The sequence below is a fragment of the Sphaerodactylus townsendi genome, linkage group LG07 (genome assembly GCF_021028975.2).
Source record: "Sphaerodactylus townsendi isolate TG3544 linkage group LG07, MPM_Stown_v2.3, whole genome shotgun sequence".
Taxonomy (NCBI): domain Eukaryota; kingdom Metazoa; phylum Chordata; class Lepidosauria; order Squamata; family Sphaerodactylidae; genus Sphaerodactylus; species Sphaerodactylus townsendi.
In genome coordinates, this window is record NC_059431.1 from 97481638 (window position 1) to 97495958 (window position 14321).

Sequence of the window (14321 nt, forward strand, 5' to 3'; positions counted from 1 at the left end):
CACTACTGCCCTGGTGCAGTGGTGGGATTCAGCAGGTTCGTAGCACTTTGGCAGAACCGGTTGTTAAAATGGTGCTTGTAAACAACCAGTTGATAAATTATTTGAATCCCACCACCAGAACCGGTTGTCAAATTATTTGAATCCCACTACTGCCCTGGTGTATAACTTTTTGGCCCTGTCCCCTGAACATAATATGCTTCATCTTTTCCCCAGTTGCCTTCCCAATCGATGACGATGACGATAAGATTGTAGGAGGTTACACTTGTCAGAAGCATTCTGTCCCCTACCAAGTGTCCCTGAATTCTGGGTACCACTTCTGCGGTGGATCCCTCATCAATAATCAGTGGGTTGTGTCAGCTGCTCACTGCTACAAATCGTAAGTTACAAAGAAATAAAACAATTGTTCTGATCCTTACAGCCCTTGTGCTCTGAAATGTTTTTCAAGCATAGAGTTGCCAGATCCCCCTAACCCAGGGGTAGGGAACCTGCGGCTCTCCAGATGTTCAGGAACTACAATTCCCATCAGCCCCTACCAGCATGGCCAATTGGCCATGCTGACAGAGGCTGATGGGAATTGTAGTTCCTGAACATCTGGAGAGCCGCAGGTTCCCTACCCCTGCCCTAACCATTGCCAGGGGATTGTGGGGGGGGGGGAGTAGGGTTGCCAGATCTAGGTTGGAAAACTCTGGGAGATTTGATAATAGAGCCCAGGGAAGATAGGGACCTCAATGCCAGACAGTCCAAAGCATCCATTTTCTTCAGAAGAATTGATCTCTGTAGTCTAAAGAGCCAGCATGGTGTAGTGGTTAAGAGGAGTGAACACTAATCTGGAGAACCAGGTATGATTCTCCCCATGAGTAGTGGATTCTAGTCAGATAAACTGGGTTTATCTTCCCACTTCTCCACATGAAGCCTGCTGGGTGACCTCTGGCCAGTCACAATTCTCTCAGAACTCTCTCAACCTCACCTACCTCACAAGGTGTCTGTTGTGGGGAGGGAAAAGAAAAGGGTTTGCAAGTCAGTTTCAGACTCTTTATGATAGTGGGGTATAAAAACCCCCAATTCTTCGCTTTTTCCACAGATGAGGTGTAATTCCAGGGATCTCTAAGCATTGCGATATTAGTGGCAGCAGCTTTGCAGGTGTTTACCAAGTGTAGGACAAGCTTGATGAATCCCCTTTTGTTCCTTGTCTCAATTCAGACGCATCCAAGTGAGACTCGGGGAGCACAGTCTGAGCTACAACGATGGTTCTGAGCAATATATCAACTCAGCCAAAGTCATCCGTCACCCCAGCTACAACTCCCAGTCGCTAGACAATGACATCATGCTCATCAAGCTGTCCTCACCAGCTACCCTCAACTCCCGCGTCAGCGCAATCTCTCTCCCTGGTAGCTGCGTGAGCACCGGGGCTCGGTGCTTGATCTCTGGCTGGGGCAGCAATGGGGGTGAGTCTTGGGTGTTGTTTCTCGAGATGTCTACTGTCGCATGCTGGGAGGGTTGCTGTCAAATTGACGGAGGGAAAATAATATGCATATCATGTATTGCCGGAAGATTTCATTGCTGAAAGATTTCAAGGGGCAGTCGGAGGTTTTCTGGGCTGTGTGGCCGTGGTCTGGTAGTTTTTGCTGCTAACTTTTGGCACCTGCATGTGGGTGAAACATTAAGAGCCAACAATAATGGACCACAGCCATACAACCTGGAAGATCAACGACAGCCAATATGTGTGTAGCCTGTGAGTGCAAACTTGATCAGTCCAATCACCTTCTCTGGGTTCGTTATGTTCTGTCAAATAATTCTAGTTACCTCAGAAGTTCAGTCAAATCTAATAATGTTGCATTTGTACGTAACTCTGTATGTAAGTAACAAACTGATGGTCTCTCTATATAAATAAAACCCTGGAACTTTCCCTAGAGAGACCCTCCAATCTTCTGTTGCCATTTCCGACAAACATGTGAAGACTTTTTGTTTGTTTGTTTCATCTGATGTTCCTTCAGTGATCCCTGATTCCTGTTCACAGTTTTATTTTTTTATGTTCTCCGATTCATATTTTGGTTTGGTTTTAGTTGTTTTAATGATGTGCTTTTGCTTGGTTCCAAGTTGTGTTTTATTAGGTACGTTTTCAGTCTGTAAGCCACCTTTGTGGCCCAGATGAGGACAGAAAAGGGAGATATAAATTTTGTACATAAATAAAATAATATCCCCACACTTTGGCATCCCCAGCTGGGCAACCAATATATTTTGAGAAGTGAAAAAAAACCTGAGGTTGCAGTTATTGTCCGGCTGAACAAAGCTCAGAATAACTGGCAAGAATGTCCCAATGACCCTGCATCCAGATACTGATTGAATCCAAGGTCTACTCAAGGTCCACAGATGGATGAATGGACTAGAAGATAGATGAATGCCACAACCTGATGGAACTCTCTGTCCAGATCTTGCAGGATTTGGCTCAGTTTCACAGAGCTTGCAAGACAGAGATGTTCTGCCGGGTCTATGGATGAAGGCAGCAATGGTCTATATAAATAACTGGCCTCCCTCCTTCTTTCCCCTTCCTTCCATTTCTCTTTTTCCCCCTCCTCTCCTCTCCCCCCCCCATGTTTATCTCTCAAGCATGGTATAGTGGTTAAGAGTGGTGAACTCTAATCTGATGAACTGGGTTTGATTTCCCACTTGTCCACACAAGTGGCAGACACTAATCTGATGAACCAAGTTTGTTTCTCCACTCCTCCACATGAAGACTGCTGAGTGACCTTGGGCCAGGCACCATTCTCTCCAAACTCTCTCAGCCCCACCTACCTCACAAGTTGTCAGTTGCAAAAAGAGGAAGGGAAGGTGCTTTGAAGTGGTTAAGAAAAGTGGGGTATAAATCTAAACCCTTGTTCTTCTTCCTCTGAATATATCGGCATACAACTATTGCGGGTTGCCAGAAAATAGAGAAACAAAATTGATCCGTATGTTCAATGGGAATCTGTTTTTATTCACATCTAATTATTTTATTGTAAAGATATAAGGTCTGAGATAAATTCATTTGTATGTGTTCATTATTGGAAGCCACCCTGAGCCCAACTTGTGTTGGGGGAGGACAGTGTGTAACTTGAGTAAAATAAAAATAAATGCTATCTAGTAATGCAGGAGAACAACATTCCAATTATTTTCTTGTTTCCTATTTCTTGCAGTTAGCAGCCCTGATACCTTACAGTGCCTGGATGCTCCTGTGCTCTCCTCCAGCCAATGCAGTAGTGCTTATCCTGGACAAATCACCAAAAACATGATTTGTGTGGGATTCCTGGAAGGTGGAAAAGACTCATGCCAGGTAAACTATTTCTCACTCCAGTGTAAACAAGTGAAGCTACCTTCCGCTGAGGGCCAAACTACATAATATATTTTTGTGATTAGTCAGAATGCTAATCAAGGAGACTTGACAATGGACCTTTCCACACAAATCCTCCTCCTCCTCCTCCTCCTCCTCCTCCTCCTCCTCCACCACCACCTCCTCCACCTCCTCCTCCTCCTCCTCCTCCTCCTCCTCCTCCTCCTCCTCCTCCTCCTCCTCCTCCTCCTCCTTCTTCTTCTTCTTCTTCTTCTTCTTCTTCTTCTTCTTCTTCTTCTTCTTCTTCTTCTTCTTCTTCTTCTTCTTCTTCTTCTTCTTCTTCTTCTTCTTCTTCTTCTTCTTCTTCTTCAGGACATTGTCCAAATAATGCCTCCATGCTTCACAGCAGGGTACTTTGATTCTCTACGCCTTCTTTAATCCATCCTTCAATGATTAACGTCCCCAAAATGAAGAAACTCTGCTCCAAAAATGAAGAAATGCTCCAAAAATAGGTGAGGGGGAACAAAAAAAGGGGTAGAGAAAATGGCACCAAGGAGGAAGTTCAGGGAAGGCAGAAATGTGTGGGAAACGTCTTAAAGAGAAGGCGCAGCCATCTTGTGTGGGAAACGTCTTAAAGAGAAGGCACAGCCAAATGAAGCCATCTTGAAAAGGTTTCAACTAAAGAATCGTTTTAAAACAGCATTCATGTAAAACGTTTTCAGGCTGAGGGTTAAAAAGAAGCAGGAGATGTCTGCAACCCATCTTCAGGGAAAAAAAAAGATAGCTACTTCAGTGATTTTTGGAAAACCCAGGTTGAGAGAAATAAAACGTCCTGAAGATGTTTGGGAGGGGGGTGCTGTGTGAACTTTTTCTCCAAAATGCTTTTATAACATCCTCAAGATGTGATATTTCTGCTGCGCTGAAAAAACCCATGAGTTCTTTAAAAACAATTGCCTTTCTCCATTCTGTGTTATTAGGACTGCACGAATTATCTATTTTCCTGCTCCAACCATAACCCTTACTGCCAGGACTGTATTATTCATAAGGCTGACTAGGCTGAAGCTTAGGGGCCCTGCAGGGACTAGGGCCCATTTTTATTTGCTGAGGCACTTTACTGCCACCCTAGGACTTCAGTCTTTTTGACAGCTGTTGAACGAGTGAGTGTGCAAGGTGGTTGAGAACAAGACACATATTCCTGAGGTTTGTTTTGAGTCAGTGGGGAGCGGGGGTGGGGGCAGCAGGCCAATAGCACGCTAGCATCTGTGTTGTGACATCAGGCTTCCTCCTCCCTTATTACACCTTCATGAGCAAAACAGTCTAGCCGTGACCTTGGTGAATAAAATTATAAGTACAATTCTTCAGGAGACCCTGAAAATGGATTTAGAGCTATGTACTGCAGTCTAATCCAAGGGTCAGGCTGTCAGCTGCAGTGGGGTGAAAGACTGAGGAGCTTAAAGGGCCCAAAGTAACTGAAAGCCTAGGAGCCCAGCCATGGGTTTAAATGGTCCTGCTTACTACATGTATTTTTATCCTATTTTGTTATAGGGAGACTCTGGAGGTCCTGTAGTCTGCAACGGGCAGCTCCAGGGAATTGTCTCCTGGGGTATCGGATGCGCTCAGAGAGGCTATCCTGGAGTCTACACCAAAGTATGCAACTACGTCTCGTGGATTCAGAACACCGTCAGAGCCAACTGAACCCCGATCAAAGTTTTCCTGAAAAGATTTCTCATTCTTTCTTGCCATTCTTAGATCAGGAGATCCAAGCCATCCAAAACCTCATGACAGAATATGCCAGAATAAACAAACATGATGTTTAATACTGCAATCCTTTCTTGGGTGTTTTCTGTGTTTTACAAACAAATAAGGTGTGAGAAAGATGGAAAAGAAGCTGGCACAGAGACAAGTTTGGATGTTGTCACTTAGCTTGGGTTATAAAGGAAATGGCTCTGCCAGCGCTTGAACGCAAGCCCTTTTATCTTGGAATTTATTCATTTAGAGCAATCAACTGTTAACAGTTTGCGGTTTAAGTGGTGCTTTTCTTCTCGATTCCGTTGGCGCATCCCTCGTTTCATAAGCAACACCAGGCACAGAGCCAAGTCTGTTGTCACTAGAAAGACAGCGCTGTATTAAACATTTCCCCACAGCCTTGCATTTCACTTTATCTTCCATCCGGCCACTGAAGCAGCTGAAGAGATATTTATGAGCAGGTGAGATCAGGCTGTTAACAGCTATTCACAGTTGAGCAGGCTTTTAAACAGTAAGGCCCGCAGGCAGCAGTGGGAGGAGACCGCCATTTTGTTGCCCAACTTGTGCATTTCCAAAAGATCGTAGTTGGCCATGGTTAGAAATTGAATCTTGTCGCTAGGGCATTTACCTGCAGAGCCCCATTTCTTTTATCTTCTCAAGCAGGTGAAGAGATACTTTATTGCCATGTTTGCATTTGAGGAACAGGTAAGTGATGTCTACACGCTTGCTGTTATCTACTCTGACTGGCAATGGTTCTCCAGGGCCTGAAGCAGAACTCTTCCACGTGAACTATTGCCTGGTCCTTTCAGTTGGAGATGCTGGGGGTCAAACTTGGGACTTTCTGCATGCTAAGCAGATATTCGACCACTGAGCCATGGACCCTCCTGAAATGATACGTGTGAACAACAATTCCAAGAGCTGCTTTTAAAATATTGAATCTCTATAGTTGTCAAGTCCTCCCCGGCCACCAGTAAGGAATTGGGAGTGGACTGCATGAGGATGCTAGATCCAGGTTAGGAAATTCCTGGAGATGTGAAGATGGAGTCTAGGGAGAACAGTGACCCCAGTGGGGTACAATTCAATAGAGTCTACCCTCCAAAGCAGTCGTTTTCTCCAGGGGAACTAATCCCTGTTGTCTGAAGATGAGCTATATTTTCAGGGAATCCCAAGGTACCACCCAAAGGCTGGCATCTGTACAGATGACCCAGAGAAGTAGTGGACTAGATTTTTAACCTATCAGAGAAATTCCTGGTGGACCTCTGGTCCCACTTCTCCATCTTGCAACTATGAGGGCACCACATAGGTGCTATGTCTCCCTCCCTCCCAGTTAGTTGCACTAGATTAAGAAACTATATTTAGTCCATCCTATCTAAAATAGGAGTTCCTACAATAAATGAAGTATATTTGAACAGATAAAAAGGCTCTGAGTACTTTTGTTCCTGCCACACACAGAGATTGCGTAGCTTTACTGTGCATGCTAAAGCCTTGTGCACTCTGCTAAATTACCAGTTCAGAGTCTGCCCAGAGCCCTGCAGCGCCGCCCTGCTGCCTCCAGAGCTTTTTAGCAGTGCAAAGGGGGGGGGACACCTTCTCCCCCACCAGCAAGCCCTCCAAAGGGGTGGCATAAGTCACAGGCCAGGGCTGCAGCATGTCTAGAGGGAAAGCTGAGATGGAAGTTGAGTAATGTTGACTCCACCCTTGGCCATGCCTCCAGGATGCCCCTCATACATCAGTGGAGCATCTGGGAGGGATGTGGCAGCTGCCCACTAGCAGATTTTTCCCTCCACTAAGTGCCCTGGGGAGGGCAAAGCCAGCGCAGCCTGGTGCTGCCTCCAGATGTTGCTTCACCTCCACCACCACCCCTGGATTGGGCCATTAGAGACTGAAGGGCCCAGATGCTGAAGATACATACCAATACCATGTCCTAGCCAGTGTGGTAGAGTGGTTAAGAGCAGTGGACTCTAATCTGGTGAACTGGATTTTGTTTCCAAGCTCCTCCATACGAAACCTGCTGGATGACCTTGGGATGCTGGACTAGATAGTCTAGAATGGACTGGTACAGCAGGGCTCTTCTTGCGTTCTTAGGCCTTTGGCACCCGCCAGCACATTTCCTGACTCCCATCCAGTGTTTTCAGAGAGTGGGTGGTGCTTTTGCCCAGCAAGGCTTCTTATTGGTCATTGGGGAGTCTGATTGATTGTGCAGATTTTTGAAAGTGATATTTGGTCAAGTGCTTTGATCTCGGCACAAGGATTTTCCTGCATGAATGAAGGTAAGCTGTGTGTATGAAGGAAAATATTGTTAAACAAAATGTTCCAGTTCTGGCTTGATTTGCTCTAGAACCTAGTTGTTTGTTTGGGGGCAGGGGCAGTCCACGTTATTCATAACACTTTCCCAACTCCACAATGGATAGAAATTCTTCAACAATTTCAGTTTCCTCACTGTCTTCCTGAAAATTGAGGAATTCTCCAGTAGCCGTTACTTTCGACTTGGTAATATTCAGCTTCTCCTGCTCTCTATTTATACACCACTGCCCCCTACAGGAAGCAACCTGGGAGAGCATATAGTGAGAATATTTGCCAACAGAAAGATATCAAAGGACAGCAAGGGTACATTATGGGGTTTTAAAAACTCAAAAATGATAAAAAGAGCACATGTAGCTTTAAGAATCGAATTCTCTCAGTGACTATTGCTAAGTGACCACGTATTCTCGTCTTCACTTTCTGTGAGTAAAAGGCAGTGGCAGGAGTGCACAGTCCTTTCCAAGCCTACTTTGGCCTTTGGGGGGAGACTTACTGACTAGCACTGCCAGCTTCTGGCTGGAAAACTCTGGAGGAGGCAGGATTTGGGGAGAGAATAGGCACCAGCAGGTAATAAGGCCATAGCAGCCCTTTTCTGTAGAGGGAAAGATCTCTGAAGCCTGGAGTTCAGTTGTAATTCCAAGGGATCTCTGGAGGTTGGCAACCCTAGGCCTGGCAGCAACCTCTGGGTGACTTGTGTAGGCTGACCAGCCGTCCCGCTTTTGGCGGGACCGGCCCACCTTTGGACAATTTGTCCCACATCCCACAGGTTCAACAAATTGTCCCGATTGTGGGGAGGCTGCTGCACTGCCTTGGGGGCACAAGGCAGTGCGGCAGCCTCCCGTGCGCCCGGCTGCAGGAGCGCATGGCCTGTGACAGGGCGGCAAACGGCGCATGGCCTGTGACAGGGCGGCAAACGGCGAGCCCCAGAAGCCCGTGTCCTCGTGCTTGTAGATACAAGCTTGTAGTTTTCAAAGGCAGAAGTTGGGGTGGGGGAAAGAAGATGGAAAACTTAAAACTGAGGGGCAGATAAAAGTAGGCTGGCTGTTGAGTGGGAAGAAGAAAGCGTTGCCAATTCAAGTTTGGGAAGTTCATGGGGATTTGAGGGGTGAAGCCCTGGGGAAGGTAGAGTTTGAGGAGGTTGCCAACCCTTAGGTGAGAGCTGGCGATCACTAGGAATCAATGTAGGAAAGTGAGAAAATGCCTGCTTTGGAGGGTAGACTCTATTGTAGTACACACCACTGAGGTCCCTCCCCTTCCCAAAACCTGACCTCCTCAGGCTCCATTGCGAAAATCCCCAGGTGTTTCCCAACCCAGAGAAAGTAACCCTGGTTACTTGTCAGATGATTTCCCCCCTCCATTATAAATGGAATAAAGCTGGTTTTGAATTATTTATTTTGTTACTATTTATTAGTTCCTTCATGATCAGGATGACTCAAGAGATTTTGGGTGAGATTAGAGAGTCCCTCCAATTTCACCCCAAGTTTCTCAGGTTCTTTGAGTTGTGAAAGAAACCAAGTGGGGTAGCAAGTGAGATTTACAAGACATTCATTCCTCCGGTTGGCTGGGCATTTCCTGCCTCCAGACTCTTACTCTTCCTCAGTCGGTGTTGGAAATTCCTGGAGATGTTGAGGGTTGGGCCTAAGGAGGGTGCAGTTTGAAGACAGGGGAGACCTCAGTCCGCCCTCCAAAGCAGGGTGACCTCTGTAATTGGAAAATCAGTTGTAATTCCAGGAGAGCTCCAGGCCCTACTGTTACCAGACCAACCCATGGTGGGTGGGGGAGCCCTGTCTATACCCATCCTGCCAGTCCTTGGGGTGCCTAGCAGTGCAGTCCCAAGATGGGGTGCCCACTGTCTGCATTGGCTCAGTGTTACCCACAATCTGCCGGGACATGCCCTCACCTACATCACCCTTGCAAAATACCTGCCTCAACTCTTCCTAAAGGGATTAAAGGTAAAACGATGCCTTCAGCTGGGAAAGTCAGTTTCCACATCCAACCCTGGTCTGTCTGTCTTCCTGAGGTAAACAGCATGCTAACGTGGCTAAATCAAGGAAGTTCCTGTCAGCCATCCTCCAAGGAAACTAATCACATTTTTCTCATTTTTACTGATGTCTCTCCGAGACCACCTTATTTGCACTGCCGTTGTCTTACAGCTGTGATTAAGCCAGCTTCCTCCCAACCTTCAGGCACACCCAAGCTTAGTCCATCAAGCCAAATGCTCAAACCATTAGATTAACTACCCCAATACTTAAGTTTATGTCCTCTCTTTTCTTCCCCCAGAAAGGCAAGGCTTCCCTTTGTCTTGGAAGATTAAGGGTCTCTTTGCATAACCTTAGGGCCTATTTCTCCCTATAACTAGCTCTTCTCAGAACGCCCAGTGTTCAATATCTCCTGGACACCTCTCTGTTGATATTGTCCTCAGTGGGTTGCTGCTTCTTTTACTGGAGCTTAGTGCAGGTCGCTAGACTCTGTTCATTGCACCATTCCCTTTCTGGATCAGGTAATATCACCCTTTCAATTCCCAATCCCCTATCCCCTCAACTCTATATACATCCTAGGACTGTGTGTGCTCTGCTGCTTTGATTATTTTGTATCTGTACATTTATTATTTTGACCTTTTAAATAAAATTGCTAAACTCCATCTCGCTACCCTGTTTCCCCGAATATAAGACATCCCCTGAAAATAAGTAGAGGTTTGCTGAAGTGCGAAATACAAGGCATCCCCCGAAAGTAAGACGTAGCAAAGTTTTTGTTTGGAAGCATGCCCGACAAACAGAACACAGAAAAATAAGACATCCCCTGAAAATAAGACATAGCACATCTTTGGGAGCAAAAATTAATATGATTTTCGGGGAAACACGGTATCTTATGGATTTCTTGCAAAAGTAACTCTGTGTAAAAGTTGGCAATCAAGATTCTGAGCTTGCCCAGCCTCTTGTTAAGCAAGATCTGACCTTCGCTAATTCCCCACTCTAAAAGGGGCAGACACCAACATTTTGGGTAACACTACTTGGAGGCTGATAACCATAGATTTATAGTAAATGGACAAACTGAGGGTGGAGGATGCAGGGAAGAGTAAGCCAGCAGCAGGAGTGAACCTTTGAAATTCCCAGCCTCTCATCTTTTCTGCTCATTTCCCTCATGGACAGAACAAGTCAGATCACCACAAGAAAAATCAGCAAGTCTTTTTTAATCCCAACCTAACCCACATCCTTCCAACCCACAACTTAGCCCCCTTGGCTAGTGTTTGCAGCAAGGTTTGTGTTTGTGTGGGGGGGAAGCTCTGCCTCTTGACAGATTTTTGGCTTTCAAGAATGGTCATCCCTTAAAAGCTCCTGTCTGTTTCAGTGAGGCTGGCACGGAAGTTTGTCCTGGTAGTCTATGTTCTGTTTGAATTAAAAAGGATTCTTTTCCTCAGGCAGCAAAAGATCTTGGATTTAGCTTCTGTTCTGTCTTATCTTGTATCATCACTGGTGCCCATGAGGAGGTTTGTGTGTGGTTTCCTCATCCGTTGCCTCACTGTGTAATCTTGCTCTGCACAATAGTAGGTGCCGCTATCATCAGGCTGGGCATTTGCCACAGATATAGATAATGCATTGTTCGTTATTCCGCTGCTCACGAAGCGACCTTTGAATGGCTTTTCAACATCTCCTTCCACATTTTTAATTGAAAAAATCACCAGCTGAAGAGGAGCATCCTTCCTCCACTCTTGCTTGTACCAGTACATGTTATCATAATTGATTTTTTCCTGGGAACAGTTCAGGGTCACTGGCTGCCCCTTCGTGACCAGCACAGATGGAAACTGAATAACAGCACGACCTATGGGAATAAAAAGGTAAACAGATGAGGATTCAGTTGGAGGCATTCAAAATAAAAAGAACTCCTGCAAATTCTGAAGTCGGATATAGCCCAGAAGATGAAGGTTCTCTGTACTGCTTGATAAATAATTTCAGATGTAGCCACATAGGCCGCAATAGAACAATTAGATTCAAATCCAATAGCAGCTTAGATTTTCAGGGTAGAAGCAGGAGGAGGAGGCTGGATTTATACCCCACATTTTTCTTCTGTAAGGAAACTCAAGGTGGCTTACAAGCTCCTTTCCTTTCTCTCCCCAAAACAGACACCTTATGAGATAGGTGAGGCTGAGAGAGTTCAGAGAGAACTGTGACTAGCCAAGGTCTCCCAGATTGGAGTCCACCACTTTTAGCCATTACACCATACTGCTTTTGAGGGTCAACTGTTATACCCCGAAAATCTTGCTGATCTCTAAGCTCATACTAAACTTGAATCTAACTGCCTAATATATGTTACTTCTATTGCAAGACTGTAATAAACATGCGAAGTAAATACGTAGTAGATATGTAAATATAATAAATAAAACTAAATATGTAGTAAATATGCAGAAGTAAATATGCAAAGGAACTAAATTTAGGTAAATTTAAATTTTCTCTCCCAATATCAAGTTTTCTATCTATTAACCAAACACCTGAAAGTTCACTTGGGTTTTTCATTAAATGACTGGTCTTTCTTGCCCAAATGGGCTGCCTTAAGGGGTCACATTGATGTCACCAATGACTGACACATAGAGACAGAGAGTCGGGTAGGCAGACCGACCAAGAGATTAGCTTGCTGGAGACAAAACAGTGCTATGCCTTCACTGGGCACACAGTTTTGCTGGGACCCATTTAACCCAGCGAAAGGGTGGGATGACTTAAAAATGAGTGCACATCACAAAATGCATGCTAAAAAAATCAGCCTAGTGCAGAGTTGTCCAACTCTGGCGCTTCAGATGTTCATGGACTGCAATTCCCATAGACTACAAATCTCAATTACAATGGCCAATTGGCCATGCCAGTGTCAGGCTCTCGAACATGGAAATAACAGAGACCGTAGGAAAGTCCTAAAGCAGTTTATTTCTACAACACGTACAGTAACAAAGCAAGCTGAATCTAAGCTCTCCAGCTTGGATCCAGAGATTATATCCTTCAGCTCCCCCCATTTGACCCACACCAAATGTGCTTTACAAATTCTGCAACATTTGCACTACAGAGCTTCAAAGAACCTGGGAACCGTTCGCACCTTTTTGCAGGAGAGCTGGCGCCAGGGAATTGCTAGGAAGGGAAGAGGGAAACAGGAAAGCATTTACAGGAAAACATTTGCAATACTTACACAGCAAGACATCTGGGCACTGACAGGCTTGGTCCTGACAGCCAGCAGGGGCTGATGGGAATTGTAGTCCATGATCATCTGAAATGCCAGAGTTGGACACCCCTGCCCTAGGCATTATGTATCTCATCTTACTGCTCTAAGTCTGAGAAGTTGTCCCCTATCCACTTGATTTTCACAACAACTCTGTGATTTAAATGAAACTGAGGGTGACTGGTTTTCATACCTAAGGCCACTATAAGGTTGCCAGGTTGCTCTGGCCACTAGTTGGGGTGGAGGGTAGGGTCCCCAGATCCAGATTGGGAAACTCCTAGAGATTTGGGGAAGGAGTCTGGAGATTACAGGAACCACATTGGGGTACAGAACCCCACACTGGGGTACAGAACCCCAGTGCCACAGCACCCACCCTCCAAAGCACCCATTTTCTCCAGAGGTACTGATCTCTGTCATCTGGAAATGAACTATAATTTCGGGGGGTCTCACTTGAAGACTGGCATCCTTAGGTCACTAATATATATGATAAAAATCACAAGTATTCATTAGTCTTTAAACTGTATGTTATAGGCGCACATCATCACCCCAATCTCAATTGAGACCCTGGCCTGCAAGGAAGAGAGTGAGGTTCAGCCATCATGTTGTGTTGTTACTTGGAACACGCACACATCTATTAGCACTTCCAAGGGTAAAAAAGGTGTTTTTAAAATTACGTCTTTTCTACTAATCCACAAAAGTGGGAGAGGGCAGCTGTGATAAGAGATAGTAGGCAGCCTGAAGTATTAAATCCTGTCTCCCACACCCTACTTCCCTAAAATTAACCTTTTGAAAATAAATATGTGGTCTTTCTCATGCCTGCCTTGATCCTGAGCGGGAATTCGCACTCAGCTCCAGAGTTTTAGTCTACCATGCTCACCCTGGCTGTCAATTTCACATATAATTTCCTCTATTCCATCCTTCAGGTGACTCCCGGGTCTGAAAAGCTTGAAATGCGCCTATTTAATTTGCAAAGAATAACTTACCTGAGGAGAACAGCAAAATTACAAGCAAACGGGAACCCATTGGAGTGATGCGGTTTCTTAGCAGAATATTGTCTGACTGGGAGGGCTGTGATCACAGCAACATCCCTGACACCCATCAAGGGGCAAATGCAAGAGAGCCCAGATGTGTGAACAGGAAATTGTGTGGGGAGGAAGAAGGAAATGAAGGAGAAATGACAAAAGCCCAGCAGGCTTAAAGCAAAGGCACACACACAAATACACAGGAAACTGCCTTGCGCTGAATCGACCTCTTGGTACATCCAGGTCAGTATTGTCTACTCAGCCTGGCAGTGGGTTTCCAGGGTCTCAGAGAAAGATCTTTCACATCTCCTACTACCAGATTTTTCAAACTGGAGATGGCAGGAATTGAACCAGGGAAGAAGAAGAAGAAGAGTTTGGATTTATATCCCCCCTTTCTCTCCTGTAGGAGACTCAAAGGGGCTTACAATCGCCTTGCCCTTCCCCCAACAGACACCCTGTGAGATGAGTGGGGCTGAGAGAGCTACAGAAAGTTGTGACTAGTCCAAGGTCACCCAGCTGGCATGTGTGGGAGTGCGCAGGCTAATCTGAATTCCCCAGATAAGCCTCCACAACTCAAGTGGCAGAGCTGGGAATCAAACCCGGTTCCTCCAGATCAGTGTACACCTGCTCTTAGCCTCTATGCCACTGCTGCTGTGCAGAAGGGACCTTCTGCACAGCATATAGATCAGTGGTGTCCAACTCTGGTGCTTCAGATGTTCATGGACTACAATTACCATCAGCCCCTC

The 14321-nt window shown here is 45.6% G+C and overlaps 1 protein-coding gene and 1 gene segment (V, D, J or C); one reads left to right on the plus strand and one right to left on the minus strand.

The window, feature by feature from the left end:
• Positions 1-176: 176 nt before the first annotated feature.
• Positions 177-5132, plus strand: LOC125437034 (cationic trypsin-3-like; the record flags this gene model as incomplete). The annotated part of the gene is made up of 4 exons (XM_048504405.1): positions 177-376; positions 1201-1445; positions 3174-3310; positions 4853-5132. Coding segments are annotated over 4 exons (732 nt in total), but the record flags the coding sequence as incomplete, so codon positions are not given.
• Positions 5133-10326: 5194 nt separating this feature from the next.
• LOC125436392 lies at positions 10327-13657 on the minus strand. The segment is given in 2 exon segments: positions 10327-11173; positions 13537-13657. Coding segments are annotated over 2 exon segments (405 nt in total).
• Positions 13658-14321: the final 664 nt, after the last annotated feature.